This window comes from Microtus pennsylvanicus, chromosome 13 (genome assembly GCF_037038515.1).
Source record: "Microtus pennsylvanicus isolate mMicPen1 chromosome 13, mMicPen1.hap1, whole genome shotgun sequence".
NCBI classification, from domain to species: Eukaryota; Metazoa; Chordata; class Mammalia; order Rodentia; family Cricetidae; genus Microtus; species Microtus pennsylvanicus.
In genome coordinates, this window is record NC_134591.1 from 75,723,795 (window position 1) to 75,751,656 (window position 27,862).

The following is a 27,862-nucleotide window of genomic DNA, read 5'->3' on the forward strand; positions in this document are numbered from 1 at the left end:
GGTGAACAGCACCCCAACCCCCTTGGGTACCCCAGAAGCTGCTCCAATCCTGTAGACCTCGATATCCAGGTGAGAGAGGAACCACATTTGCCTTGCTTGCTCAGACCAAACCTCAATCAAATCAAGTAAATAGGAAATGACAAGAGAAATACAAGACTTGGGGTCCCCTTCCAAGGCTCTGACGATGATCCCTGCCAGTCAGACTGACCATTTCCTGGAAGAACAGAGTCAAGACGGGCTTAGCAATTGTCACCTCTTTATTTACAGCTCAGAGAATACATGCAATATGGCATCACAGACCATAGTACCCCTCCTTTGCCGTTCCCACATTTCAGGGAGGAGCTATAACCCTCCAAGGCATTTCCCAAGAGCACACGCGTCCAGTGATGGAGACTCCGGGCCTAGGAGCCCTACCTGGTGTCTTCTAAGCAGAGCCAATGGCAGTCAAGGAGGTAGGCCTTGGATCGAGGAGTTTGTCCTCGCTGGTCAATTGCCAAGAAACAGACCTCAGAGTCGCCAAGCCACAGTGAACACAAGAGTACTGAATTGTCCTTATGTCCCCACCGCTGGCATCTGTCTTCCGTCTGTGGTCCTCACACCCACCACACCCAAGAATGCCCTGGAGAACGTGTTAGAAGCCAGGTGCTGGGGACCACTCCTGTGATTGCAGCTCAGTAGGTGTGGAGTGGGGCCCAAGAATCTTTGCTTCTACCAGACTCCCAGGTGATGCTGGAACTTTGCAACCAGGGGTAGCTCGGTCATAGATCTGTCCCAAACCACCTGCCCTTCCTGGGGGCTTTGGAAACCCCACTCCCCGCAGTGCAAACCCCTTGTTCTGCGTGCAGCCTGCTCACTTTGACCACTCCTTTTCTGTGTGCACACAGTATCTATGGCCTGTTAGCACACACTCGCTATGGTCTGTGAGCATGAAGGCTGCATGGAGGGCCAGTGTTAATGTAGTCCCGCCCCAGGAACCCTCAAAGGGCAGCCTCAGCTGCTGACCTCTCCCGACCCCACTTTCCTGGCACCCCGGGGCTCTTGGTTCCTTACTTTCTAAACATTCTCCCCATTGAGGATGCTCTGGGGAAGGCTGAAGGAGGCTTCGGGAGGAGCTCTGCCGCACCTCAGCAGGAGAGGCCTTGGAATCTGACCTCCTCCAAGAGCGAATGGCATCATTTTCCTATGACATTTGTATCTCTAGTCATAGACCCCCTCAGTCCCCTTCCACGAGCCATGGAAACCACCCTTCCTATCGCCAAAGCACAGAAAACAGTTCGTGTCTGGGGACAGTGGGGTTCTGCCAGAGTGTCCTTGAGGTTTAGCTCAGGTGTCTGTCTGGGCAGTTCTAAGCAAACCCCTGCTCCGCTCCCCACCAGGGTCCACTTTTTTTCTCATAAACTTGACGCTGTGTAGGCACATGCTCCTCCCCTCGGCGTGGGAATCTATATGCTTCTCCAGAGCAGTGACTCAGTTTGGGGAAGTCCACTTTAGTTTTTGTTTGTATATTTGTTTGAGGCAGGGTCCCTTTATGTAGCCCTGGCTGTCCAGGAACTCTCTTTGTAGACCAGGCTGACCTCAAACTCACAGAGATTTGCCTGCCTCTGCCTCCCAAATGCTGGGATTAAAGGCGTGCGCCACTACACCCATTGTGAAGTGCACTTTGGAGCAATCATAGAAAGCATCCTGAACCGCGCACGGTGGTGCGACCTTTAATCCCAGCACTTGGAAGGCAGAGGAGGCGGGTCTCTGTGAGTTCCAGGCTAACCTGGTCTACATTGTGAGTTTCAGGTCAGCCAGAGATGAATAGTGAGATACCACTAAAAAAAATAAAAATAAATAAATAAAAAGGATCACTGTGGAAATGAAGGCCTGCTGAAGTTGGCTAGCTGGTACTCTAGATGGTGTGTGTGTGTGTGTGTGTGTGTGTGTGTGTGTGTGTGTGTGTGTGCTATGGGCCAGGCACTGTTTTAAGAATCAGGCATTTTCATTTCTTTGAAAAGGCAAGGCACACAGACCGTGAGCAACTTCCGTAAGGTCAGCAAAGTGTGAGAGGAGGCGCAGGCTGTGTATAGCAGTATGCTGCAGCAGGTAGGAGGGCAGGGACCAATGTTCTCAGGCTGCCATGGCAGCCCCCTTTGGAGACTTCGAAGCCCAGACCAGTTAGCATGTAGCTCAGCAGCAGGGCACTTGCCTGGAACATGCAAGGCCCTGGTATTACAGAAAGGAAAATGAATCTGCCTTAGAACCTGCTTTCCCATTGCCGCTTTGATCCTTCCAGCTATTGGCCCTGACCCCCATTCCCAGGCCTATCAGACCCAACTTGAGAAAGAAGAACAAGCGTATTTGATTTCTTCTAGATCTGCTTGTTTTCCTTGGTGCCTGATCCCTGGACCAGACTGGTTACCCCAAAGCCGTAAACAGCCCTGGCATCCCATGGATGTGGTCCAGGCTGGGGAGGGCGGGGGCAGGGAAGGCTTTTTTTTTCCTTTGCAAAGGTTGACCAGGAGGGAGATGCCAGGAGCAAGGGTCTAAAGGGTTCTCCTGAGGTGGCTCCTCAGGTGGCTCCAGATCTGCTGGGACACACATTCCGGGCGGTGACAATAATGGTGAGGCTGTCATTGTGGTTCTAGCCTGTGAGCATGCAGGCTGCACAGTCTTGGAGGTGACCCCACTTTCCGAGGGGCATTGTTGCTGAAGCGAAGGGATGGAGTCTAGAGATGGTCTTAGGGGAGTTGGGAATCACCAAACATCGTGTCAAGTGAACTCAGGGTGGCATGTGCTTGCCATTCCAGCGGGGGTGGGGAACTCTCTAGGACAACTTAGGAGGGAGTGACCCCATGACCCAGGCCACACCAGGAAAGTTAACCCCAGCCACTTCATGACTGTGGCTAGCACTTGTCAGAGGGAAGGACCTTTCACAGGGACCCTTCTTCACCTGAACGCATCCCCCATGTGGAGGGGCCTGGGGGAAAGAAGTGGGAATGGAGGAGAACTAGTGGAGGTCAAACCCAGGGCTCTGTGCAGGCTAGGCTAATGGCTTATTTTGTTTTGCTTGAGACACAGTCTCCTGGAGTCTGATCTCACACTTGCTAAGTAGCCGAAGATGACCTTTAACTTCTGATCCTCCAGCACCGTCTGCCTTTGACACCAGGCTTGGGGATGGAAGCTAGGGTTAGCCACACCCCACCCTGCCCCATGCTTTGATTTTAAGGAGGATACACCTGCCAAATATGCTGACTCACTCCTGGTAATCCCAGCATTTGGAAGACAGAGGCAGGGGGATTGTCTGAGTTTCCAAAGGCCAGGTTGGCCAAAGAGTGAGACTATGTCTCTCAAAAAGACGATAAGCCTCTGTTGGGAAAGGCTGAAGACAGTCAAGTTGTGTCTGCTGCCAAAGATGGAGAATCATGGGTGCACAGTTTTCGCAACTCAAGAGTGCTTCAGCGGTCTCTTGCCACGGTCTCTGTGGAAATTCAGTAAAAATGAAGCTGGTGCTTGGCGTTTGCCTGGGACAGAGTATTCCAGAGCCACTCCTGTTAGGTGTCCTCTCTTTCCAATCCTTTCCAGGCCGGGAAACCTCTTAATTTTCCAATTTGAAGCTGCTGTAATGCTGATGTCAAGCAGAAGAGGGCGCGCTCGACACGACTATCACGTAGAGCGGGCTCCGTGAGCTGCGTGGGTACCACTTGGGATGGCAGACACAGCTGCTCTCAACCAAGCCCTCACCCAGCTTGGGGATGAGTGAACCGGGGCTGCACCCGCAGCCTCAGTCATTGGGTCCCCAACGCAGCCCCAAGCTGAGCTAGTTACTGACGCGGTCTTATTTGTCCAAACTTCCCTAGCTCAGAACCCCGGCCTGTGGGGAGGCACTGCTAGGGCGCTAGATGTTGATGAAGGATCCCTGGTCCCCGTTGACTGTCTCAGGCTCCACGCAGCGCCCCTTCCTCCGAGTGACCCTGCGGTTCCGGTGGAATTTGGCATAGCAACGCAGCCCTGAGTGGAAGGAGGCAAGGATATCATGCCTGTGGGTGACTGTCCCCTCCTTTTCTTCCCCTTCAGCCCGCACAGGCTTCTCATTTTACAGCCCCTCCATACCACCGAGTCATCGCAATGTCTTGAAAAGTTTTAAGAAACTGGGCTGACTGCACAGGCCTGAGACTGAGACAGCAGGTTTGGGCTTAGTCTAAGGCTGGTGTGGCTACATAGCAGACTCAAAACAAAACAAAACAAAACAAAAATCCAGCAAAACCTAAATGTTGAATCTGGGGCTTTGCATATTAAGCACACATTCTATCACTGAACTACATATGACCTCATCTCCTATTTAGGAAAAAAAAACAGGTTGAGCATGGTAGCCCACCCTTTACTCCCAGCATTTAAGAGGCAGAGGCACCGTGAGCGGTGGTGGTGCACGCCTTTAATCCCAGCACTCGGGAGGCAGTGGCAGGTGGATCTCTGTGAGTCCAAGGCCAGCCTGGTCTACAGAGTTCCAGGACAGGCTCTAAAGCTACAGAGAAACCTTGTCTTGTCTAGAAACACCAAAAAAAAAAAAAAATCCAAATGAGGGCAACAAAGTCAATGCAGTTCTTCTTGAAGCTTCTCTCATTTCCTTTTTTTTTTTTTTTTTTTTTTTTTTTTGGTTTTTCGAGACAGGGTTTCTCTGTGGCTTTGGAGCCTGTCCTGGAACTAGCTCTGTAGACCAGGTTGGTCTCGAACTCGAACTCACAGAGATCCGCCTGCCTCTGCCTCCCGAGTGCTGGGATTAAAGGCGTGCGCCACCACCACCCGGCTTCTCATTTCCTTTTTAACCTTTTCCAGGCCTCACTATATGCCAAGCCAAGCCAAGCCAGGCAGTTCCTGCCAAAGGTCCCTGCCTTTACCATCCGCATTCTATCGGAACACCTCAGGCTCTCTTCCAACCCTCATCACTGGGTTTTTTTTTTTTTTTGCCCTTTTCCTAAGAACTCTATATAACATCCTGTGGAAATACCTTCCAATCTTTCGGGCTTTCTTTTTCACAACCCTTATGACTCTCCAGGGACTTTTTCTTTCCCCTTTTCCTTTTGTGGGGGTGTGTGGGTGATGGATACAAGAGCTTCTGTAGCCCAGGATGCCCTGGATGGAACTCCCTATGTGGCTGAAGATGACCTTGAACCCCTGAGTCTCCTATCTCTACCTCTGGAGCGCTGAGATCACAGGCACAGGCCACCATACCTGGCTCCAGAGAGGGCTTATCTATGGGTTTGTTTCTGTAACACAGGAGTGGAGAAGATGCAGGCTCTTTTATTACTGTGAACTAGACTTTGTGTGTGGCTCGGGTTCACACAGCAGCTAGGGGAGGAATCTGCCCTCAGAGGCCGGAATGAAGGTTGAATATCACTTGGCTCGGCAATTTAGGGACCTTGTTTTGAAAGGGTGCTTATCTCTCAGAGGTGTGCGCCAAAATAAATACTGTATAAATACATAAAGATCATATTGACATAAGGGAAGTGTGTGGAGGTGAGAGCCCCACCCAGGATGGCCACAGTTGGTCTTTACTGAAGTTCAGTGACGGGAACCAGGGGCTCCTGAGACTACAACCTCAGCAGTGTGGGTCTGAAGACTCTGAAGACAGAAGTCGAATTATTTTCCACCTGTTTCCTCATAGTTCTCATTTAAACTTTTTTTCCGTAAGATTTATTTTGAGTCTGAAGTTTTGTCTGCTTGGATGTATGTGTACCATGTACATGCTTGGTGCCTGCGAAGGTCAGAAGATGGCATTGGATCCCTGGAACTGGAGTAATGGATGGTCCTGAGCTGCTATCTGGGTCCTCTGCAAGAGCAGCCAGTGCTCTTCGCCACTGAGCCACCTCTCCAGCCCTTCCCTGGCCCTGTCTTTCATTTGGGTAGGGGGATGAACTCAAGGCCTGACAAGCACTCTACCACTGAGCTATCCCTTCAGCAATTTATGTATGTATTTATTTAGAGACTGGGTCTAACTGTGTAGGGCAGGCAGGTCTTGAACTCACAGAGATCCACCTACCTACCTCTGCCTCCTGAGTGCAGCTTTGACTGGTTCTCTCCTGCCACGTTTACAAGGGTTCCAGTTACTGAACATGGGTCATCAGGCTTGCGGACAAAGACCCTTTATACCCTGAGCCAATTGCTAGCCCTGGTTTGTTGTTTTCCAAGCAAGGTGTCACTGTGCACCCCCCTCAGTTGGCCTCAAACTCACGATGGCCCTGCCTCAGCCTCTCAAGTGCTGGGATTACAAGCATATACCACCACAGGCAACTTTCCTCTTCTTTTTCATTTCCTTCCCTTTCCCTCTCCCTTCTCCTCCCCTTTCCTCCCCTCCTCTCCTCTCTTCTCCTCTCCCTTTCTATCCTTCCCTCTCCTCTCCCCTCCTCTCCCTTCCTCTCTTCTCCCCTCCTCTCCTCTTTTTTCTCTCCTCTCCCCTCCTCTCCCTTTCTCTCCCCTCCCCTCCTCTTCCTTCCCCTCCTCTCCTCTCCTCTACTTTCCCCTCCTCTCCTCTCCTTTCCTCTACACTCCTCTCTCACTCCTTTCCTTTTTTCCTATGATAAAATAAAATACTCCCCCACCAAAAAAAAAAAAACAAACCCAAAAACAAACAAACAAAGAAGCAAGGGAAGTAAGGGGAGATCCAGCAATGATGCTGCAGACCTTTAACTCCAGCTGCTTGAGAGGCTGAGGCAGGAAAATCACGTGTTTGAGGCCTGCCTACACAACTCAGCACAGTTCTGCCTCAGGACTTTTTGCTGTTGCTGTTCTCATAGAGACAAACATGCTACTACCAGGGTGTTCTTCTGCACCCCACTCTTCCATAAATGTGTTTGAGTAAGTCACCTCACCTCACTTCTGAAATGGGAATCATAAAACCTTCCTTCCAGGGGTGACTGTGGACACGGCACAGGACAGGCACCAATGGGCACAGGTGTGCATGGGGCACACCCTTCCATTGGGTGGGTGCTCAGAGAAGTTAAATACCGTTTCCTGTGGCTGCTGGGAATCCCACTCGATTCCCTGTTCCCCACCGTCTCACTTGGAAAGTCTCCCATCCAGAGTTCTGCTGAGAGCCTGCCAGCCTTCTCAGGTTGGCTCTTATTTAAAAGGGATACGTTCCTGTCTCCTCCCTTCTCCCCCTCCTGATCCTGAGCGATCATACCAGCTTGTGTTTCAAGAGGCAAGAACACAAATCTGAGAAACGATGCCAGGAATGGAGACGCGTTGAGCAGACAGATTGGAAGACCCCGGCAAAGCTGTTCCTACCGGTGCCTTCAGCTCCCAGGGGGTTCTCCTACCCACTCCCTCTCCCCAAACCTTTCCGTCACAACCACCCTCTGCCAGGAAACCCCATGCCCCACTCATTACAGAGCTGGCTGGACAACAAAGGTTTCATGGTTCTGGGGGCACGGTGGGGAGGGGGCTGGCCACTCCCGGAGCCCGGACTGACCTTCCGTGCACATGCAGTCATCAAAGCATTTGTTGTTGAGGCCGCGGTTGTGTGGCGTGCAGAGATGTTCCCGGAGGTCGCAGCAAGTTCCTGGCAACACAGCAAGCGCATGTGGTCAGCCAAGCTAAGCGGCTCCTCCCCGCCGCCCCGCACTGAGTCCCACTGGACAGGAGATCCATCATATGTGTGGCAGTCCATGCCCTGGTGTGCCATCTGGTGTGTAAGCCACCCCCGCGCCCGGGCTGGGGCCACTGCTGGATCTCAGGGATGAAATCCCCAGAGGCAGGTGGCAGAGACGCAGGCCTCCCCAGATGGCCACTTGATCGATCATGGGAGGATCAAAGGTGGTGTGGGGTTCGCCTCCCAGGGATGGGGGTGCCAGAGGTAGAGCCGGCTGAGGGAGGGGAGGGACCTCAGGGATCACGGACACTAATGTCCTCTTGGACAGATGGGGTAACGAAAGCCGTGGGTGGCTGCAGGGATAGTTTAGGCAAGCCTGAGGCCTTTCTGCCCATTACTGTCCTGTTGGCCCTGACTCCAGCCTTCTCTTCACACTCAGAGTGCAGACAATGGTGTAGGAACAGACAGCCTGTCTGGGCTGGTATCCCACTTCAACAATGCCAAAATGGCTGCGTTTTGCAGAATATCCTGCCCATGTGGCGCCATGGGGATGGCCACTTGAGTCTGCCCTGCCCCCACCCCTCAGGGCACTCATTATTTGGTAGCAGTAAGGGATACCAGTAGTCCCTGATCTCCTGCTGCGTGTGGCTTCACTCACCTTGGCCCCTGTCCCAGCCACCCCCTCCCCCAGCAGCTCCAGACAAGGGACAGCATAGCCATGACCAGGGCCACCCAGCATGGGGCTTCCCTGACAGTAAGGCTTTTCCCCACAGCTCCCTTCAGGCCAGCATGACATCAGGCCAGAGGACTCTCTGCCAACTTATTTCCTTTCTTGCCTGGAATAAGTGTTACCATCAGCACCCCAGAGAAGCATCCCCCAAGACAGGGTCTGGCCTGCATCTCCCTATGGACCCCGGGATGATCTTGAACTCCTGATCCTCCTGCCTTTGCTTCCCAAGTGCTGTGGTGACAGATGTTTCCCCACCACTGCTTCTGCTCTGGGGAGTCACCTGACCCCACAGGACCAGCGGCTCAGACTCTAGTCAGACAGCAGGTCCCCCATGTTCCTCCGCTAGGAGGAGTAGGATGCTGACCAGGAGAGGGTGTCATGGAAACCATCCTCAGAAAGCGAGGTGGTAACATGATGAGGGCACTGAATTAAGCCCTGTGGGCGTTGAGAAGACAAGGTCAGGAGCAGATCCTCTCACTCAGGGCAGGGTGGGTTGTGGGTAAGAAGCTTAGGAACCAAGATGGCTGAGGCTGTGTGATCTTGGAAAAGGCCCTTAGCCTCTGTAGGGCATAATTGCTTTGCTTTGCCTGAAAACGAAGTCAGTCAGTCTCCGCCCCCACCAAGCCTCACTTGTCTCCTTCCCTCCCCACCTCTCTCTAACGTCACTCTGTGGCAGAGACGCTCAGGAAACTTGTGGCTACTGCAGTTGCTAATTATTGTGCAGAAAGGGTCATGACCCTCACTCAGGCTTGCTCCCATGCTAGAAGCCCTGTCTCACCTGCCTTTCTGGCATTCCCTCCCAGTCTGGTGCCTCACGTGTAGGGTGTGTGGGTTTAGGGGTACCAGGTACCTGGCAGGCAATCCTGGTGATGGTCACATGGTTCCCCCTCAGCTGGCAATGTCTCGTTTCCATCGCTGGCATACTGACTCCAGTGTTTCTCTGGGGACAAGGAAATTGGAGGTCATATTAAGCACAAGATTTGGGGGTGTCACAGAGTCAGTGGCCACTCCCACAGTGTGGCCCAGACAAGATCCTCTGCCTCTCTCGACTTTACTTTCTTCCCGAAGCAGATCCAGTAGCCTGTTGCCCTGTAAGAGGCGTGGGACCTGCCTAGTGTGCAGAGAGTGTGGGAGACTGCGACAGTTAGTCAGGTTCAGCTTAGACTGATGCTCTCCAGCCCACCTCCGGATGCCTGCGGGTCATCCTGGACTCAGCAAGGGTCCTCTTCAGTAGGTGCTGGACAGAGGAGTCCAAACTTGGGGCTGGGGGGCAAAGCAGACTTACCTTTCCTCTTTGCAGAAGGCCAGACCTCTGGCTTTAAATCCTCATAGTCAGTCCAGTCAAATAAGGCCATGTCCAGCGTGGGCATCACGTCCCCATCAGACCTGGGCTGTGCCTGCAGAAGATGAGGCAGGGAGGAGACCTGGAGTCTTCCAGGTGAAGATGTCAAGGTAATGGTGAGGGAGGCTGCGGAACCTGCTTGTTCAGAATGTGTTAGCCCATCAGGGAGGGAATTAGAGGTGGAACCATTGCTCATTTCTCTGCCGTCCTCTCAAGGTTCTGTGAAGACCACATGCAGGCCTCAATCCCACACACAACAGAGGGCCACTCCCAACGCTGACCCACTCACAACCAACGCTGAACAATATCCTGGAAACTACTGAGGACCAGATATCGTGGCTGGGTCCCCGTGTACGTGATGGCCAGGGTTCAGTAAGGCACAGACTGTAACTTCCTGCCCATGGCCACAACTTTCGAGCTGCCTGTCCCCTTCCTGTCCCCATCATAAACGAGAACGGCTAGGTGAACTCCTGTGCCCTTCTTGAGTCACTGGCGGTCAGAGCTGTGTGAGCATCCCTGTTCCCTTCCCATTTACTTTCTCAGAGCCGGGGAGTAGACGGGTAAGCCACCTCACTGACCTATGCCACTCTAGTCACGGGTTTTAAAATCTCCTGGCTGCTTTTGGAGCTCTTCCAGACTTTAAGGTCCTCCCAGGAGTCCCCCCTCTACGTGTGTAGAGAGCAGCACTCTGAGCTGGCACTGGCTTCCGGGTTGTCCCAGCCCAAGCCCCCAAGGCCATATGCTGTGGTTTTTGTCATCTTTTCTGGAGGCAGAATACCCAGTGGGGCAAAAGCTTACTGGCTTCCACTACCACCCTCCTGCTGTGCCTCAGTTTACCGAAGTAGAACAGGAGGAGACTCAATTAAAACCCAAGCAGCTGGGCACACCTGTGAGAGATTTTTCTTGATCGGGTCATTCAAGGTGAGAAGACTCACCCTAAATTAGGGCCACACCTTCTGGTCCCCGCTCCCACATGCCTGAAAGGACGTGGAAGAAGGAAGCTTTTGCTTTTTGTCTACTTGTCCTCGCGTCTGTCCTGCTGCCGAGGTATTTGCTGGTATTAGAACCTACTTCAGGATTATGATACAGAAAAGACCAGCTGAGACACCTGGCCTCGTGGACCAAACCTGACTCTTTCTTTGCTTTTCCGTGGGGAGACAGCAGCTGTTGGACCAGCCGGACCACAGCCTGTAGGCCACTCCAAGAAAGGTCCTTTTGATGCGCACCTTAATTCTACAGATCTGTTCAGTCCTGACAGGAGGCATGCGCCCTTACCTGGGGCCGCAGGGAGGTGACAGGCAGGATCCGGGAATCCTCTGGGGTAGGCGTGGCGACATCTGCTGTGGTTAGAAAGAGTATGGTTGGGGCCAGGCTGGTAGAAGACTCCTCTGTGGCAGCCTCCAGCATCTGGTCTTCAGAAGGTTCCACCTTCTTCATTAGGGAGCTGGGCCCGCGGATGGCAGCTCGTCCTGGACAGGGCAAACACAGGGTGACCAGCCTGCTGCTTAGTGTCCACCTACAGGGCAGCCCGACCTTTCTGCTGTGGACCCTTGGTTTATCCAACACCCTGCTGTCTACCCTGCTAGAGACCCAGGAACAGCAGTCACTGGGGGAGAGGGACTGGTTGAAAGGTTCTCCTCCTTGAGAAGCTGCATTCTAGAAGTCTGGATCCAGGATGCCTGAGGGCAGCTAGGGACATAAAACCATAGAAGGCTCCTGGAGGAGGTGAGGTTCATGGAGGCTGAGGGACACTGCTTGGGGAGACTTTGAGAAAGCTGCTTACACACATGCACACACGCATGCACGCACACACGCATGCACGCACACGCCACTTCACAGTAGTTACTTCATCTAAGTGCCTCAGGAACTCTGAGAAGCAGTTGCAGCTCATCTACAGTGGAGGAACCCAAGCCAGAGAGGTTAGGCGGCTTCACTAAGGACACACAGCTCTCGTATGGCAGGGCATAGATTTGAACCTCAGTCCCGGGTGCAAAGCCAATGCTTTTGATTTCTGGGGCCACTTTTGAAGACACTCAGGTGGGAGAGTGAGAGCGGAAGGCAACAGGGTCACAAACAATGGGACCAGGATGGAAGATGGGGGGATGGTCGTCTACATTTGTCCTTGCAACGCACAGGTATAAGTTGATACGGATCCCGTAGGGTCCACCCCACCTCGCAGAAATGAACCCCAGTCAGCCTGAGGCTTCACAAGTGATGATGAACTGGCCCGACCTGTGGGCTTTATCTGTTTCCTGCCACCGTGTTTTTGCCCTCAGGAGAGTCCTGCCTCTTGACCAAAGAGGGAAATTGGGGACCCCATGTGTACTGTGCTCTCCTGCTGGTCCTCAGGCATCAGCAGTTTCCAAATTGGCACAGGGGACCCCCGAGAATGGGAGGGAGTATGATGACATTTGTCCTTGGCATCTGGGGAGTCTCAGTCAACCTGGCCGGGAAGCAAGTGCCTTCTCTCTCACTATCTGCAGAAAGAAGTGGTGGTGGGTGCTCCACCTTCCTCCTGGAGAAACACCCAACCAGCCCATCTGTGGCAATCGCTCTGTCCCTAAGGCAGTCTTGTTACATGAAAAGACTTAGTAGCCAGGTAGCCAATGTAGGCTCAGGACCAGGTGAGGCCCGAGAAAGGTCAGCTGGTTGGAGCAGGAGGGGTCAGCTGATGGGGGAGGAACCAGCTGCTGGTGGGGGCGGGGTCAGTTGGTTGTGGGAGGGGCCATCTGGTTTAGGGGAGGGGCCAACCCAACTGGTTGGAGAAGGGCAGGCATGGGAGGGGTGACATTTCTCTCAAGACCCTGCAGTATATATCTTTGCTATCCCCAAGGACCCAGGACTTGGTCTTTGGGCTGAAGAGATGACTCAGAAGCTAAGAGCATGCACTGCTCTGGCAAAGGACCTGAGTTCGATTCCCAGTGCCCGTGTCAGGTGGCTCACAACCTCCTTTTATTCCAGCTCCAGGAGACCAGATGCCTCTAGTCCCTGAAGGCACCATGCTCACATGCAAGTATTCACACATACATACCCATAACTAAAAACATTACAAATAAATCTTTAAAAAAGAAAAACTTGATTCTCCAGCCCCTCGCTCTACTTGGAAGCAGTGGGGTCTCTGGGAGATGGGGCTTAGTGGAAGGAACTTGAGTGATTGGGGGGGCCTTTGAAGGGACACAGGGACCCAGGTATTCCTGTGCTGTCTCTCCCTTCCTCTCTCTTCCTCCTCCTCCTTTTTTCCCTCAGCCACCAGGCACCATGAGGTGAGCAGCTCAAGGCTGCTTCTACCGAGCTCTGCCTCACAACATGTCCAAGCAACTTAGACAGAATGTTCTGAATCCTTGATCCCAACTCAACTTTCTCCTCTTTGTCATCGTGACAGACAGTTGGCCACCACATGGGGTCACTGGTGTGCAGGGTTGGAGGGTGCGGACTGAGATGCCCAGGATTTAGTAGCGATTGCTTTGGGGATGGTGTCGTGACTCCCAAGTCTAAGCTCTCTGAGCGGCAGGTCACCTCCTCCTGCACTAAGGTCGGGCTGTGGGACAAACTGAGGCTCACAAAGGTGACGTTCCCAAGGCTACAAACTAGTGAGTAGTGGAGTCAGACCCTGCTCTCAACAGATCTGAGTGCAGAGTCCAAGCTCTCGGCTTCCACTCATTAAAAGAGGTGCCCGGAGGAGGGTTCCCAGCTCTTCGGTCTGTACGCTAGCAGGGCTTAGAGTTGGGTAGATTTAGGTCAGATGCAAGGTAGATTTTCCCGACCTAGGAGGATGACTGACAGCCTAAGGAGGCAGAGCTTCCATCGCAAACTCCCTCTTCTCCACCCCTGTCCCGCCTCGGCCTTTCCCTGCTTATTCTCCCTAGCAGACTGCTCTGACTTTAGTAAGATGCACCTCCTCTTCTGAGAGCCCACTTCTGCCTCTTTGGGGGTTTTGAATGGTCTCTCTGGGGCCTTAAAACTCTGACTCTCTGACCACTTCCTGTCCTCCGCATTAGAGCCTAGAGCCTTCCCAGAGTAAAGGGCTCCCTGGCCTCCAGCTACCTCGGTGCTGGCGCAGCCGGTCCCTGCGTCTCTTGTGTTCTCTGCCACGTTTCTTCATCCTCTCCCACCCAGAAGACCGGGGCTCCTTCTCAGGATAGGGCAATGCCAGCCCCAGAAGCAGCTCCTTGTCCTGCAGAAGGCCGGCAGGGCGCTGTCCAAGCGTTATCCGGGAAGCCTGCCTAGCAGCAGTGACCACAGCCCCCTCCTGGCCCCGGCTGGGCATGCCTGGGCCCCTGTCCTTCTTGCCCAGGCCCCGTCGGCCATGATGACTGGGCTGAGGCACCCACAGTGTAGAGCTGGGAAGGTGGGGTTGGGTTTCAGGCAGATTCCGGGGAGAGGATCCAGATGCAAGGGTGCCTGCCACGTGGAGCTCCGGGAATAGCAGGACCAGGAACAGTATGGTGATCTTGCAGACAGTGGACCCTGCCATTGGCTCTCCCTAAAAGAAAAACATTATTATGTGGGCAATACACAGTACCTCCCCACAAAGCTCCATATCCGCACCCCATTATCCAAACTGCTTTTTCCGCGGGGGTAGAGGAGGCTCTGCTCCCTGGACACACTGCTTTTTTAACTTTGTGTTTTGGATTGTTGTTGAGGTTTTGTTTTGTTTTGTTTTTGGATTAATCTCATGTACCCCAGGATACACTTGAACTGATCCTCTTGCATTATAATTACAGGCATGAACCACCAGCGTCTTTCCTTTTGTGTGAGGACTTAAAAATACATTAAATTACTGGGTGTGGTGGCGCACGCCTTTAATCCCAGCACTCGGGAGACAGAGACAGGCGGATCTTTGTGAGTTCGAGGCCAGCCTGGTTTACAAAGCGAGTTCCAGGAGAAATCCTGGGTCAAAAGTTCATTAAGTTACATTTATTCATCTATTTATTCATTTATTGTGTGCATGCCATGTGTGCCTGTGGAGGTCAGAGGACACTTGCAGGAGTCGGTTCATTGGTCCCAAGTATCAAACTCAGGTCATCCCATGCCTCAGCAAGTTCCTTTGCCTACTGATCCATCTTGCTTGTCCTCCCCTTTTCTAAATTGTTAAATATGTATGTGTGTGTCTGTCTGTCACATGTGTGCAATGCCTGGGGAGGCCAGAAGAGGCCAGAAGGGTGCTCTGAAGCCGGGGTGTCAACTGCCTGATATGGGTGCTGGGAACCAAACTCAGGTCTTCTGCAAGAATAACAGGCAACAAGAACTTCTTAACCTAACTGAACCATCTCTCCAGATTTTATTCCCCACCTTGAGAGGGTCTCAAAGTGGTCTTAGCTGTTCTGGAACTTGCTATATAGTCTAGGCTGGCCTCAAACTCACAGAGATCCACCTGCCTCTGCTTCCCGAGTGCTGGGACTGAAGATGTATGCACATCTGGCTTACTTTCTTTCTTTTCTTTTTTATTCTTTTCTTTTTTCTTTTTTCCCAGACAGCATTTCTCTGTGTAGGCCCTGGTTGTTCTAGAACTTGATTTCTTGCGAGGCTGACCTCGAACTCAGAGATCTGCCTGCTTGTCCCTCCTGAGTACTGAGATTAAAGGTGTGTGCCACCACTGCCTGACCTCTTTTCCCTTTTAAATTTAGTGTAATCTTTTAGAGATAGGATCAGGCGGGCATCAAGTAGCTCAGGCTGGCCTTGAACTCACGTGCTCCACCTGCCTACGCCTCCTGCCTGCTGGGAGTATAGTCCTGAATCCCTATGTCTGCTGGAGTCATTTTCACATCAAAGCTGGATGGTGCTCATGGTTTCCAATGGTAGGAGGCCATGAGAGCTGGTGAACATGCCACGGCCATGAGAGCTGGTGAACATGCCACGGCCATGAGAGCTGGTGAACATGCCATGGCCACGAGAGCTGGTGAACATGCCACGGCCACGAGAGCTGGTGAACATGCCACAGTGCAGAGGAGTGTCCTCGTGGGGAAAGGAAGATGGCTCAGTGGCTAGGGGTGCTTGTTGCTTGGCTTCCAACACCCACAGGGCAGCTCACAACCATTTCTAACTCCAGTTCTGGAGTATCCAACGCTGTCTTCTGGCTTCTGCATGCATGTAGTGCACAGACCAGATATACATGCAGACAAAACACCTATACACATAAAAAAAACCAAAAAATACACATTGAAAAAAAAGATCACAAGAGCACCGAAGGCTTAGGCTCTTTGGTTTAAATCCTTCCAGACCAGTCTAGAGGTCGTTTTTCTAAACAAACCCCTACCCTTGGTTAAGACCTCCGAGACATAGCCGAGCTCCTCAGAGCCCTGAACCCACTCCTTTCCGCTGAGATTTGACCTGCAACCCACATCCAGAAACAGGAGCCATCTCTGTAATGACTCCTGCCACTTCTCCCACTTCTTCCTAAGAGTCTATGCTCTGGGTCTCTTGAGACTGTCCAGGGTGGCCTAGCTCTGTCCTTGCCCCTATTTCCACCTATCTGATAGAATCTCATGGAGCTCAGGTTGGCTAGAGCTCATTGAGTAGCCAAAGACGACTTGGAATTCCTGATCCTCTTGTTCCTCTGCCTCCACTCTGCTAGTGCTAAAATGACAAGAAAGCATCTCTATAAAAAAAAAAAGATTTATTTTTTTATTTATTATGTATACAGTATTCTGTACTGCAAGCATACCTGCAGTCCAGAAGAAGGACCCTCATTACAGCCGATTGTTAACCACCATGTGGTTGCTAGGGATTGAACTCAGGACCACTGGAAAAGCAGCCAGTACTCTTAACCTCTGAGCCATCTCTCCAGTCTTAAGAGCGCACCTGCTCTTCAGTTCCCATGCGCTTTGAGGTCCCCAGAGGTCCTGTCACTGTCCTGCACTGTTGAGGGCATTGGGAAGAGCCCTATAGATATGACTCTGACCACCCTACTCTGCCACATACACACAAGGTAGAGCAAGCCAACCAGCTCCCATACCCCTCCCAACTATAGTGGAGCCTCTTAAAGATTCAGTGCCCAAGGAGGACGCTGATCCCCGTGGGGCCAAAGGACCTGTTTCAGAAGGTGTGGAAATAGGGGATTGATGGGGGGGGTGTCTATCAGACTCCGAGGGTCCTCCTGCCTGTAGTGACCTTATCCATCCCAGCCTCACTGCCTTGGCCAGGCTTACACCAGGTCAGCAGGCTGATTGAATTTTTATAGCGTGGGATTCCATTAGGGTCCCCAAGGTGCTGACGCCACCATTTCTTTGTGATTTGTGGCTTTATAATTGCCCAGGGCAAGGAAGAGTTGTCAGATTTGGAAGATTCCCTGGTTCCCAGCATCCCCCGCTCTAGCTGACTCAGCTTCTGAAGCCCTTAGGCCCACCCCAGTCCGCTTACCTTCAACAAGCTCAGAGTGGGGGCTGCCTTGTCCAATCTTGGAGTCAACACTTGGCCGACTCAGCTAAGAAAAAAAAAACCGCACTCACACTTCGCTCCTCTTTGTCCTGGGGCCCCGGGCTCTTCCCAGAGTTACCCGCTGAACGTCGGGAGGTCTCATTGCTTTCCATTTTGTCTGCTATCCGGGACCAAGACCCAAGGGGCCTTGAAGTCAGCTGATCCACAGAGCTTCCCAACCAGCCTGAATGGAGTGTTGGAGAACAGCTCCTTCCCTGGAGTCAAGTGAGAAAGTCCATCCCCTTGCCATCAAGGCCGGGGACATAGCTTGGTTGGTGGAATGAATGATTGCTAGTATGTACAAGGCCCTGTGTGTGTTCAGTCCTTAGCACTACACAAACTAGTGTGTGATGGTGCACACCTGTGATCCCAGCACTCAGGTGATGGAGGCACGAGGTTCAGGGGTTCGAGGCCATCCTTGAGTATATAGGGGATGTGAGGCCAGCTGAAGCTACATAATGTCCTGTCTTCAAAAAACAAAATAGGGGCTGGAGAGATGGCTCAGTGGTTAAGAGCATTGCCTGCTCTTCCACAGGTCCTGAGTTCAATTCCCAGCAATTGCATGGTGGCTCACAACCATCTGTAATAAGATCTGGTGCCCTCTTCTAGCCTGCAGGCATACATGCAGACAGAATACTGAGAATACTGTATACATAATAAGATAAATAAATCTTTTAAAAAATAAATAAAGGAGCCAGGCAATGGTGGCACACATCCTTAACCCCAGAACTTGGGAGGCTGAGAGGCGGATCTCTGAGTTTGAGGCCAGCCTGGTCTACAGAGTGAGTTCTAGGATAACTAGCACTACACAGAGAAACACTGTCCCAGAACAAAACAAACAAACAAACAAATTAAACAAAGGATTGGAGGGATGACATCCAGCACCCACCCTGGGTGACTAACTGCTACCACATGCAGCTCCAGCACAGGGAAAGCCACTAACACCCCCTTCTGCCGCTCCCAGCACCCACACTGCCCCAGTTACTTTCTATTGCTGTGATAGAGACCATGACAGAAGCAACTTGGGGAGGAAAGGGTTGATTTGGTTTGCATGCGTCGAATCGCAGTCCATCCAGTCCATCACCGAGGGCAGGAGCCTGGAGGCAGAGGCTGTGAGGAGTGCCGCTTCCTGACTTGTTCCCAGGTTTGCTCAGTCTGCTTTCTTATACACCCCAGAGGACTGCCTGCTCACGGGTGTCCCCACCCACGCTGGGCTGGGCCTCCCACATCAATCATCAATCAAGAAACCACCCCCACAGACTACAGGTCAGTCTGATGGAGGCATTGTCTCAGTTATGGCTCCTCTTCTCAGATGACCTGATCTCATAGTAACAACAACAAAAACAGTACATGAGCTCAGGTGTGTGTGTGTGTGTGTGTGTGTGTGTGTGTGTGTGTGTGTGTAAGAAACCTAATAAAGAGAAATTAAACAACAGGGCCAGAGAGATGGTTTGGCAACTAAGGTGCTTGCTGCCAAGCCTGATGATCTGAGATCAGTTCCTATGGCTCACATGTTGGAAGGAGAGGACTGATTCCTACAGATTGTCCTCTAACCTATATTTGAGCACTGTGACACCTCTCTGTCTCTTTCCTCTCTCTCCCTCCCTCTCTTCTCTCTTTCTCTCTTTCTCCCTCTCTCTCTCTCCTCTCTCTCTCTCTCTCTCTCTCTCTCTCTCTCTCTCTCTCTCTCTCTCTCTCTCACACACACACACACACACACACTAAATAAACAGATATAACAGATTTTAAAAAGGGGGGTCGGGGAGCCAGAGAGATGGCTCACTGGTTAAGAAGAGCATTTGCTGCGCCTATGGAGGACCCAGGTTCAGTCCCAAGCACATACATGGCAGCTCATAACTGTCCATAGGAACAGTTGCAGGGGATCCAATATCCTTTTTTGGCCTCCATGGGCAACTACATGTACACAGTGCGTATACATTTGTGCAGGCAAACACATAAAATAAAAACAAAACTTAAAAAAAACAAAACAAAACCCAAACTACCCACATTAAGATAAGCTCCAGCCCAGGCACCCTCCGGCTCCTGCTGACATCCCATTGCCATGGCCCTGGATGGGTGTGAGCTCATCCATTGCATGTAGGAACCCCAACTCAGCAGCATCCTTGCTTCCTCCCACCCTTTTCTCCCGATGAATCACACATGCAGCCAGGCTGGCAGCAGGCAGGATTTCAATGCACCGCACCAATCCACCTGCATGGCCCCGTCTCCCTTCCCAGACCTTAACAACACTGTCCTACCCCAGCCCCTGTGTGCAGCTTCCTGGCCTCCCACCATGGTTTTCGACTGCTCAAAACTGTCCATGGCTCCCTCTTCCCATTTAGCCAGTCTCCTTGCTTTAGCCTAAAAAAACCTTGTGTAACAGGGGGGTGGGGGAGTGGGAGGCAGCCTACCCTGCTCTCTCCCCTTTGAAGTCAATGGAAACACTTGCCTGGGTCTCAGACACACTCTACTGCCTGGAACAACATCTCCCCTCCATACCACCTTTCTCTGGAATCCCATTCATTCCAGATGCCTCTTCCTTTAGCAGACCTCGGTCTGCCCCACCTCAATATAGTCTCTCTTGGTACTGGGTGCTGAATGCTCCTCTTCCAGTCTAGAGCTCCCCAATATGCTGATGATCCTCCTCCAGTCTAGTGCTCCCCCTCCATGCTGATACTCCTCCTCCAGACTAGAGCTCCCCCGCCATGCTGATTCTTACCTCCTAACCTGCCCCGTGAGGATACTTCCTCTATGCTGGTGTCTCCCCATGGCTTCAAGATCTCATGTGACAGAAAAAAAAGAAAAGAAAAGAAAAGGTGCATATCACCTGCCTGGCTGTTGCCGGGCAGTGGTGGCACATTCCTTTAATTTCAGTGCTCGGGAGGCAGAAGCAGGTAGATCTCTGTGAGTTCGAGGCCAGCCTGTTCTACAAGAGCTAGTTCTAGGACAGGCTCCAAAGCTACAGAGAAACCCTGTCTTGAAAAACCAAAAATAAAAATAAAAAAAACCCCTCATGTGCCATATTGGTTTGGGATTACCCACTTTCATGGAAGTGCCTGACTACCCTGGCAGCAGCTAGAGGGAAGAGGGTATGCCCAAGCCACCCTCAGCACTGACGTGCACATCCAGGATTCTGAAGCCTAAGTATTGGTGGCTTAGGGTCCTGAATAAATGCAAATCCTTGGTGCGTGTGCGCGCTTGCGCATGCACGTGCGTGTGAGTGCATAGGAGCTGGCAGACTGACAGAGCCCCCTCTCCAAACTCTAGGGATTTGTAAGATCTTGGCGCAGCCCAGCAGTCAGGATGCCAGCCTGGCAGACAGCCACCCAGGAAACATGGGCCACCACAGACGCCGTGCCAAGGATCCGCACTGAAGATGGGCTCCCGTCCATTTCTGTCACTCTGGAAGCCAGTCACAAAGCTCCAAGCATTTGGGCACAAAGCAGGGCAGGTGCTCCCCGCCCCCAGCGCCTTGGGTTCTGCTTGTTCCCTTGTCTGAGATGGTCCCCAAGGATGGCCCAGTCCCAGTGAGGCCCAGCAGTGAGTCATCAAGACACACTGAACTAATACCCATCAGAGTATGAGTGTGACCGCCCTGCTCAGTGGTGCTGAATTCCCTCAGCTGCTTGGTGCCATTTCCACATTTAAAAAGGGAGGATGTAGCCGGGCAGTGGTGGTGCACACCTTTGACCACAGCACTTGGGAGGTAGAAGCAGGCAGATCTCTGTGTCTCTGTGAGTTCAAGACCAGCCTGGTCTACAGAGTGAATTTTAGGATAGTCAGAGCTACACAGAGAAACTGTTTCAAAAAAAAAAAAAATAGATGCTGGCTGGCAATGGCGGCTCATACCTGTCATCCCAGCACTTGGGAGAGACTGAGGCAGAGAACTGTGATTCACTTGAGGCCAGCCTAGGTTAGCTAGTGAATTCTGGGCAGCCTGAGCTACAGAGTAAGAGACTCTCTCAAAACGACAACAAAAATAAGTGTAAGAAGAGATCAAAGCTCTTTAACAAGGTGACTCAGTTCCTGGCCTGGGTTCTCAGGCACCCTGTGCACAGGGGACATAGTGCTTGACATAGTGGTCAGTGATCATCTGCCTGACCCCATGCTTGCCTGTGTTTGCTGTGACCAGTATCTTCACTGGTGAGTGCAGTATTCCTGCTGAGAAGTGAGAGCCAGAAACTGGCAAGGAAAAGGAACCTGAGGAAGGAGGGGGGAGGGAAAGGGCTTGAATTGGGGCTCCATCTTGCCGGGCACAGTGGGGAGAGAGTGGTCTTGCTGGCTGTCTCCATCCACGAGGCGGCAGGAGGCAGTGTCATATGCAAATGAGGCATCCATCCCGCTGAAGCAAGCTTTAATTCCCGAGGCCTCTCCCGAGGCGGGCACAACACTGGTGAGGGAGGGGCTCCCAGATACCCGCCTAGCAGACAACTGTGGAGTCCGACCACCTGGCCTCCCACAACAGCTGAGGGGCCTGCATTCCTGACTTGCTGACCGGCTTGTCCCACTGGTTGCACGGTGCCTGGGGTGGATGCTGGCTGCGCATCTTGTGGGAAGGCTGTTCTGCTGGAGCCTAAGGATTGTGTACCTTAATCCTAGTCCACTCGGAGACCTTGGGACCATCCACCCGGTCCCTAGACTCCTGTCTCCTCCTTCTGAGATAAAGCTGAGCCAAAGTCTTTGGTGGAAATTCTTTGAAGGCTCGAAGGCATTTGAGTCTAATTAGGTGGGGGTTTTGTTTGTTGGTCTGTCTGTGTATTGGAGGGGGCACTGAGACAGGGTTTCACTACGTGGCCCTGGTTGCCCTGAAACACTATAAATGAGTCAGGTTGGCCTTGAACTCAAAGATATCTACCTATCCTTCCCGGTCACTAGAATTAAAGGCGTGCACAACCACCTCCCAAACAACTGTTTTTCGAGACGGTGTTTTTCTGTGTAGCCCTGGTTGTCCTGTCTTGAAAAAACAGACGGAGTCTCATGTAGCCCAGGCTAGCCTCAAACTCCCTGTGTAGCTAAGGATGCCTCTGAGCTTCTCATCCACCTGCCTCCATCTCCCGAGTGCTGGGATGACAGACGTGCACCTGGTTCGCATGGTGCTGGGGAGCAAACCCGTCTCTCTGTGTGTGACGGACAAGCACTTTACCAATCAAGTCACACCCCAGCCCTGAAAGTGCCCAGCAGAACCTGGCCCTGATGCTGTCTCCTCTCGGACCCATGTAATGACTTTGCTTACTTATAGAACCTGAGCCAGGGGTTCTAGCCCATAGTCCGTGGCGAGCTATCCCACAATTTCTCTTCTGGTGATCCTGGGACCAAAAGCTGAACTCTGGTCCTGAGATTGACAGCCACACAGACAGGATGGGCTTCTGTGTGGAGCTGCTCCAGCTGACTCCTGGCTCTGGTGTGTTTCATACTCCACACCCGGCTCCTCAGCCTGCCCTTGGCTTTCGCAGAAGGGGGTCTCTATTTAGGCGCAGGTGCTCTCAAGTCATACTTTTCAGACCCATCTGCATCAGGCAGATGCTGCTGCTGGCTTTGGTTTTGAGACAAGGTCTTATAGATACAGCACTGGCCACCTGGAACTTGTTCTGTAGACCAGGCTGACCTTGAACTCACAGAGCTCTTTCTCTGCCTCCTGAATGCTGGGATTAAAGACCTGAGCTACCAGGCCCAGGCAGAGAATGTTTTCTTGTGGGAATCATTTCTGATGGGGCATTTCTGTACTTCAACAAAGATGCTATGGATGAGTTAACTTGGGGTTGAATGAAGGATGAGTTAACTTGGGTTGAATTGTCCATGACTCCTGCTTCCCTTTTCACAGGAGATGGAGCACCCCTGGCATGGCATCACCGAGTCCCTGTTTGCAGCTACATAGCAAACTGGAGGTCCGCCTAGCATGGGAATCGTGCCTCAAACAAAGACAAAAATAAGCTACACACACACACACACACACACACACACACACACACCCCAAACCCAATGAACTCTGCGCAGGCTTCACCAAGCACAGTGAAAGGAATTTGGGCAAATCTCTAAACCATTCTAAGCCTCAATTTCTCCTCTTGTAACATGCTGGGAATCGGGAGGCCCAAAGGAGACAGAAGTTTATAGAAACACAGAAACATTGCTGCTGTAGCTGTGGGGTGGGGAAAGAGGGAACAAGTCAGGGTAGAGTGGGGGTGGGAGGTTCCTGAGAACATTTATGTGTGAGTGGAGGGACAGGTGCGTGTACACACTGTCTGTCCTCATAGGGTGATCAGAGGAGAATTAGGACCATCCCAGGCCAGCCTGGAGGAACTTTTGTCTTGCTGAATGAGGTTTGGCTTCCTTTTAGGATCTAGAGGCTAGGTGGTTCCTGTCTGTGTTTATTGTGCCAAAAACTAACCCTGAGTAACTCTTCACACACACAGACACACACACACCCTACACATGCATAACACACACACACACACCTTGCACACACACCCCGCTCACACCCCAGGAAAACTGCATGGAAATGGAGGGGCATCTCAGAGCCCCGACTCAGCTTCACACTCCTTCACTCACTCTGACTGGGTCTCAGCCCCTTTGTAATCACGAGGACTCAACAACTTTTCCACTCCTGAACCTCTCAACCCCTAAATTCCAGAAATGTCACAGTCTTGGTATCTAGACTACTGAACATGATTTGCTGCTTGCTCAGCTATATCACTGATCTTCAAGTGACAACACACTGGCTCTCGGGTTCCGGCAGAAGCTGGAGCAGAACAGAGAGACACCTGGAGCCAGACAAGGTTGGTTGAGATCGTGGCTGCAGCTCCAATAGCTGTGTGACCCCCATGCAGGCCAAGGAGCCTCTCTGGATGTCAATCACACATCTGGACAATGAACATGCTTGTGTGTCATTCCTTGGGCTTCCCCTAGTCTAGGCCTAGATATGTGCATTGTCTAATTCAGCCCTTTGAAGGTGTTCTTTTTCAGAGAGTAATAACCACGGAGGGTGCTGGAGAGAGGGCTCAGTGGTTCAGCGCCTGCTGTTCTTCCAGACCTGAGCACCCACGTTGGGACGCTCACACCCGCCTGCGAGTCCAGCTCTAGAGGGACCTAATGCTTCTGGCCTCTGTGGGCACCTGCATTCATGTGTACAAACCCACACAAAGACACCTACTCAAAACTAAAAATAAATCTTAAAAATAAAAGCTGTTGTATGCGGTGGCACACGCCTTTAATCCCAGCACTTGGGAAGCAGAGGCAGGCGGACCTGTGAGTTTGTGTCTAGCCTGGTCTCCAATGTGTTCTAGGCCAGCCAGGGCTGCATGGTGAGACCCTGTCTCAATGAATCAATCAACCAGTCATTTGCCTGAATAAAAGAGCGTAACAGTTATGTCAAGACAAAGATTTGAGGGACTAGCCCAATCCATATATTAGAGGCAGAGGTAGAGTCAGGATTTGAACCCGTAGTCACCGGACCCATTTACTCTAACCATTCTTTAAGTTTTTATTGTGTGTGTGTGTTAGTGTTTTGTTTGCATGTATTTTTGTGTACCGCATGTATTCTAGGTGCCAACTGAAGTCAGAAGAGGGCATCCAGTCCTCAGGGACAGGAGTTGACAGTTGTAAGTTGCCGTGTAGTTGCAGAGAATCAAACATGGGTTCTCTACAAGAACAGTGTGTACCCTGTACTCTTAACTGCTGACCCGTCTCGCCTGCCTCCTGGAGCTTCTGTTCTTAACCAGTTCCAGTGTAGCTGCTGGGATCACCAGGAACCAGGGATGTGCGCTGGGGTCCTAACTCAGCATCCAGCATCTCTAAGATCCTCCTCATCCATTCATCCTGCTCTGGACTCCAGCAGGACGACCATCCTTATCACCCTAGCAATGAAGTGTACCATATGGTGAATGCCATACCATGATGTGACAAGGCTTGTCAAAGCTGGACCCAGGAACTTGTCCTCTAGCAGCAAGCATTTGGCTACCCTCCAGTAACTTTGCAGGCCAGGCCAGCTGTACCTTGGCCACAGCTATAGAGAAAGGACTGGAATGGGACCAGCAAAGGAAGAGGCCAGACAAGACAGAGCAGATCCTAGCCAAATGGGCCAGAACAGGGATGCTGGAATAACCTGTTGCCAGGGATCATGCTCAGGGCCACTATTGGAGAGAGCCTCTGCTCTTCCTAGGAGTCAATGAGGCCTGGGTGCATAGCCCCCCACCCTCCACCACACTCCACCTTACTCCAGCTGGCATAGCAGCGAAGTGGCCCATTGGGATGCAAAGGCAGACTGTGTGATGACCAGGAAGAAAGGAGGTCACGTTTATCTTTCAGAGCCCAGCAGAACCCCAGAAACACAGACTTCCTGGTGGTTCCATCTCCTGCCAAAGTCCTTGCCTTGGAGCCAGCTCTGCCCCTAGTCTGGCCAGCAAGACCCAGCAGAATGCAGGGAGATGCTATAGCCTGCCCTCTTGACCAAGGATGCCAGGTGTGTGCAGAGCACCTAGTGGGTGTCAGGCTCTGGGGTCACCCTGAAAGGAGACACATTCTTCCACCAGCCTTGGGGTCATGAGGGACACAGAGGCCAAGCAGAACAGGAGGCTTCATCTAGAAGAAGATGCAGGGTCTTAGCCTGCAAAGCTAGGCCTGAGCACAGCACTGAGAGACAATGTAGGAAGAGAAATCACCCTAGCAAAGGCTCAGAGGAAGTCAGGGGACAGAGACACTTAGGCCTTCCACTGCTGCTGAGACCTAGGATGCGGATAGGGTTGTGGGGAAAGGCAGAGGGGGAGGCTGGGCCAACAGAGGTTTCTGTAGTTAATTTAGTGGCCACGCTTGGAGCCAGGAAGGCCTGGGGTTGGAAAGACAATCTTCATTTAGTGAGCAAGAAGGGTCTGAGTAAGCTTCCCGGTGTGTGTGTGTGTGTGTTTGTGTGTGTGTGTGTGTGTGTGTGTGTAGCGGTTACTGCTGAGCTTGCTTCCTGTAGGCTAGGACCAGAGAATGCAAGAACAGAGACGGTGGGAGGTCAGAACGGTTAAAGCTGGGCTCATGTGCCAGGCAGGAGCAGGATCCGGCATGGGGTAGGGCAGCGGGAGGCCCCCATCTCCACTCTTGCCTCAGTGCAAGAAAACACTGCAGCTCAAACAAAAACAGCCGGGCAGCCTCCACCCTGCCTACGGAGAGAAGGCTGCATCTCCAGACAGTGCCCCCAATGCCAGGTGCTCCCTATTACTCTTGGGCTCCAGGACCACCCCAAACCCCAACACCTGTTCTGACCACAGAGCACACAGAAGATGAATGAGGGAAGGTCCAGGGGTTAAAAAGCAGGCTCAGGACTTGGCAAGTCAACCTACCAGAAGAGAACTGCTTGGACTCGGAGCTGGCACCATGGAACATGGCTTAGGGGCAAGACAGAGGTTCAGAGCTGGGACGAGCGCCACAGACCCTTCCAAATGTACCGAGGGCATTGGCAGCTCCATGCAGTCGCACCACCTTGCTCATGCAGAGGGAGAGGTCGCTGTAACTGCGGCTGGTTGTATGGGCAGGCAGGGGATGTGTGGGAGCCTGACAGGGGTGAGAGGGAGACTGCCCAGAATAGGGCTTCAGACGGTGCCAAGGTCTCAGCCTGGAGTTTGTGACTGGCTCTGTAGACTCCCCCAACCCTACCCCAGCCAGGGTATAGTCCCTCTCCCATCCCCACCAGCACCATGTAGGTACCTAAGATACAGGCACGCATCCCTCCAGGTAAATCCTATTGTCCCTGTTTTGTGATGGAGACACTGAGGCTCAGACACGCGCGTACTCCTTTGTCCAAGACCGTTCACTTCCAGCACCCCTGTCTGCCCGAAGTGACAGCAACGGAACAGTTGAGAACACCTCCTCTGCCACCAGACTGAGGGACTGGCGCCCTAGAGGGACAACCAACAGCAGCAAGGACTACCACCTGAAAGAGTGAAGGCCACGAGGGTGCCCAGCTGGAGTGGCTAAACAAAACTTGCCAGGGAAACCCAGTCATGCTCACACCTTAAACATAAGCTCTGGCTTCAGAAGGCAGCTGAGCCGTCGGGTCTGATGGAGAAAAGCCCCGCGGTGGGGAAGGAGAGGAACCAAGCCAGCCCAGAGAAGGGAGCCGGGTGCCCTCGAGGTGGTAGTTCAGCCCAGGGTGGGAAATGTGAGGCTGAGCTATGTCAGCTTTGGGTGAGTTTAGCGTTCCCCCCCCAACACACCCAGCCTCCAGGGCGTCGTCGAATGGGACAGAGGCACCCTGACCAGCTCTGCCCCAGTTCAGGGAGTCTCTGGAGACTTCTTCCAACGGTGATAGACGAATCCCCCAACTGAGAGACCACCCAGAAACAGAGACAAAAAGATACTGGGTCCCAAACCGAGAAGGCTAAGAGTGAAGGACTGCGCGCGAGACCCAGAACCCCCGAGAGGGAGGCAAGGTCGCACGAGAGGCGGAGTGGCGCAGAGCACGAAAAAGTGAGTGTCCAGTCTGGTGCCAGAGGGTAGAGCAAGCGGCCTGGGACAGAGCCGAGAGCTAAGGGAACATGAGGTACGAAGTGGACAGGAGACCGACGGACAGACGGACACGAGGGTCGGAAAGCAGGAGGAAGGCAGCATCCTCCCTTAGAGCAGGTAACGGACCTTGGTCAGGGCACTCCGCCAGGTGAGCGGAGGGCGGGGCCAGGGGCGGGCCGAGACGGGTCTTACCTGTCCAGCGGCCGGGGAGGGGACCGAGGGCTCAGGGCCGAGCGCCTGCGGGAGCCGAGCGCAGCCGAGGGTAGAGCGGGACGGCGCCGAAAGGTGCTCGGGCGGCGGGAGGCTGCGCGGGGCT

The 27,862-nt window shown here is 52.6% G+C and overlaps 1 protein-coding gene across 1 annotated transcript; it reads right to left on the reverse strand.

Annotated features, from left to right (window-relative positions):
• Positions 1 to 241: 241 nt before the first annotated feature.
• On the reverse strand, positions 242 to 27,858 carry Draxin (dorsal inhibitory axon guidance protein). Its single transcript, XM_075946134.1, has 7 exons — positions 27,739 to 27,858; positions 13,690 to 14,128; positions 10,921 to 11,114; positions 9,589 to 9,700; positions 9,154 to 9,243; positions 7,454 to 7,543; positions 242 to 3,993 (listed from the first exon to the last, which is right to left on the reverse strand). The coding sequence occupies exons 2-7, from the start codon at positions 14,117 to 14,119 to the stop codon at positions 3,881 to 3,883; spliced, it is 1,029 nt and encodes a 342-aa protein (XP_075802249.1). The 5' UTR covers positions 14,120 to 14,128; positions 27,739 to 27,858; the 3' UTR covers positions 242 to 3,880.
• Positions 27,859 to 27,862: the final 4 nt, after the last annotated feature.

Bases quoted from the DNA above. Each gene is read 5' to 3' on its own strand.
- Draxin (XM_075946134.1), bottom strand. From the start codon at position 14,119: ATGGCAGGGTCCACTGTCTGCAAGATCACCATACTGTTCCTGGTCCTG. The intron at 9,701-10,920 runs GTAAGGGCGCAT...CATCTTCTGCAG, and splicing joins TCACCTCCCTGCGGCCCCAG to GCACAGCCCAGGTCTGATGG. The intron at 7,544-9,153 runs GTACCTGGTACC...CTGTGTTGCCAG, and splicing joins TCACCAGGATTGCCTGCCAG to GAACTTGCTGCGACCTCCGG.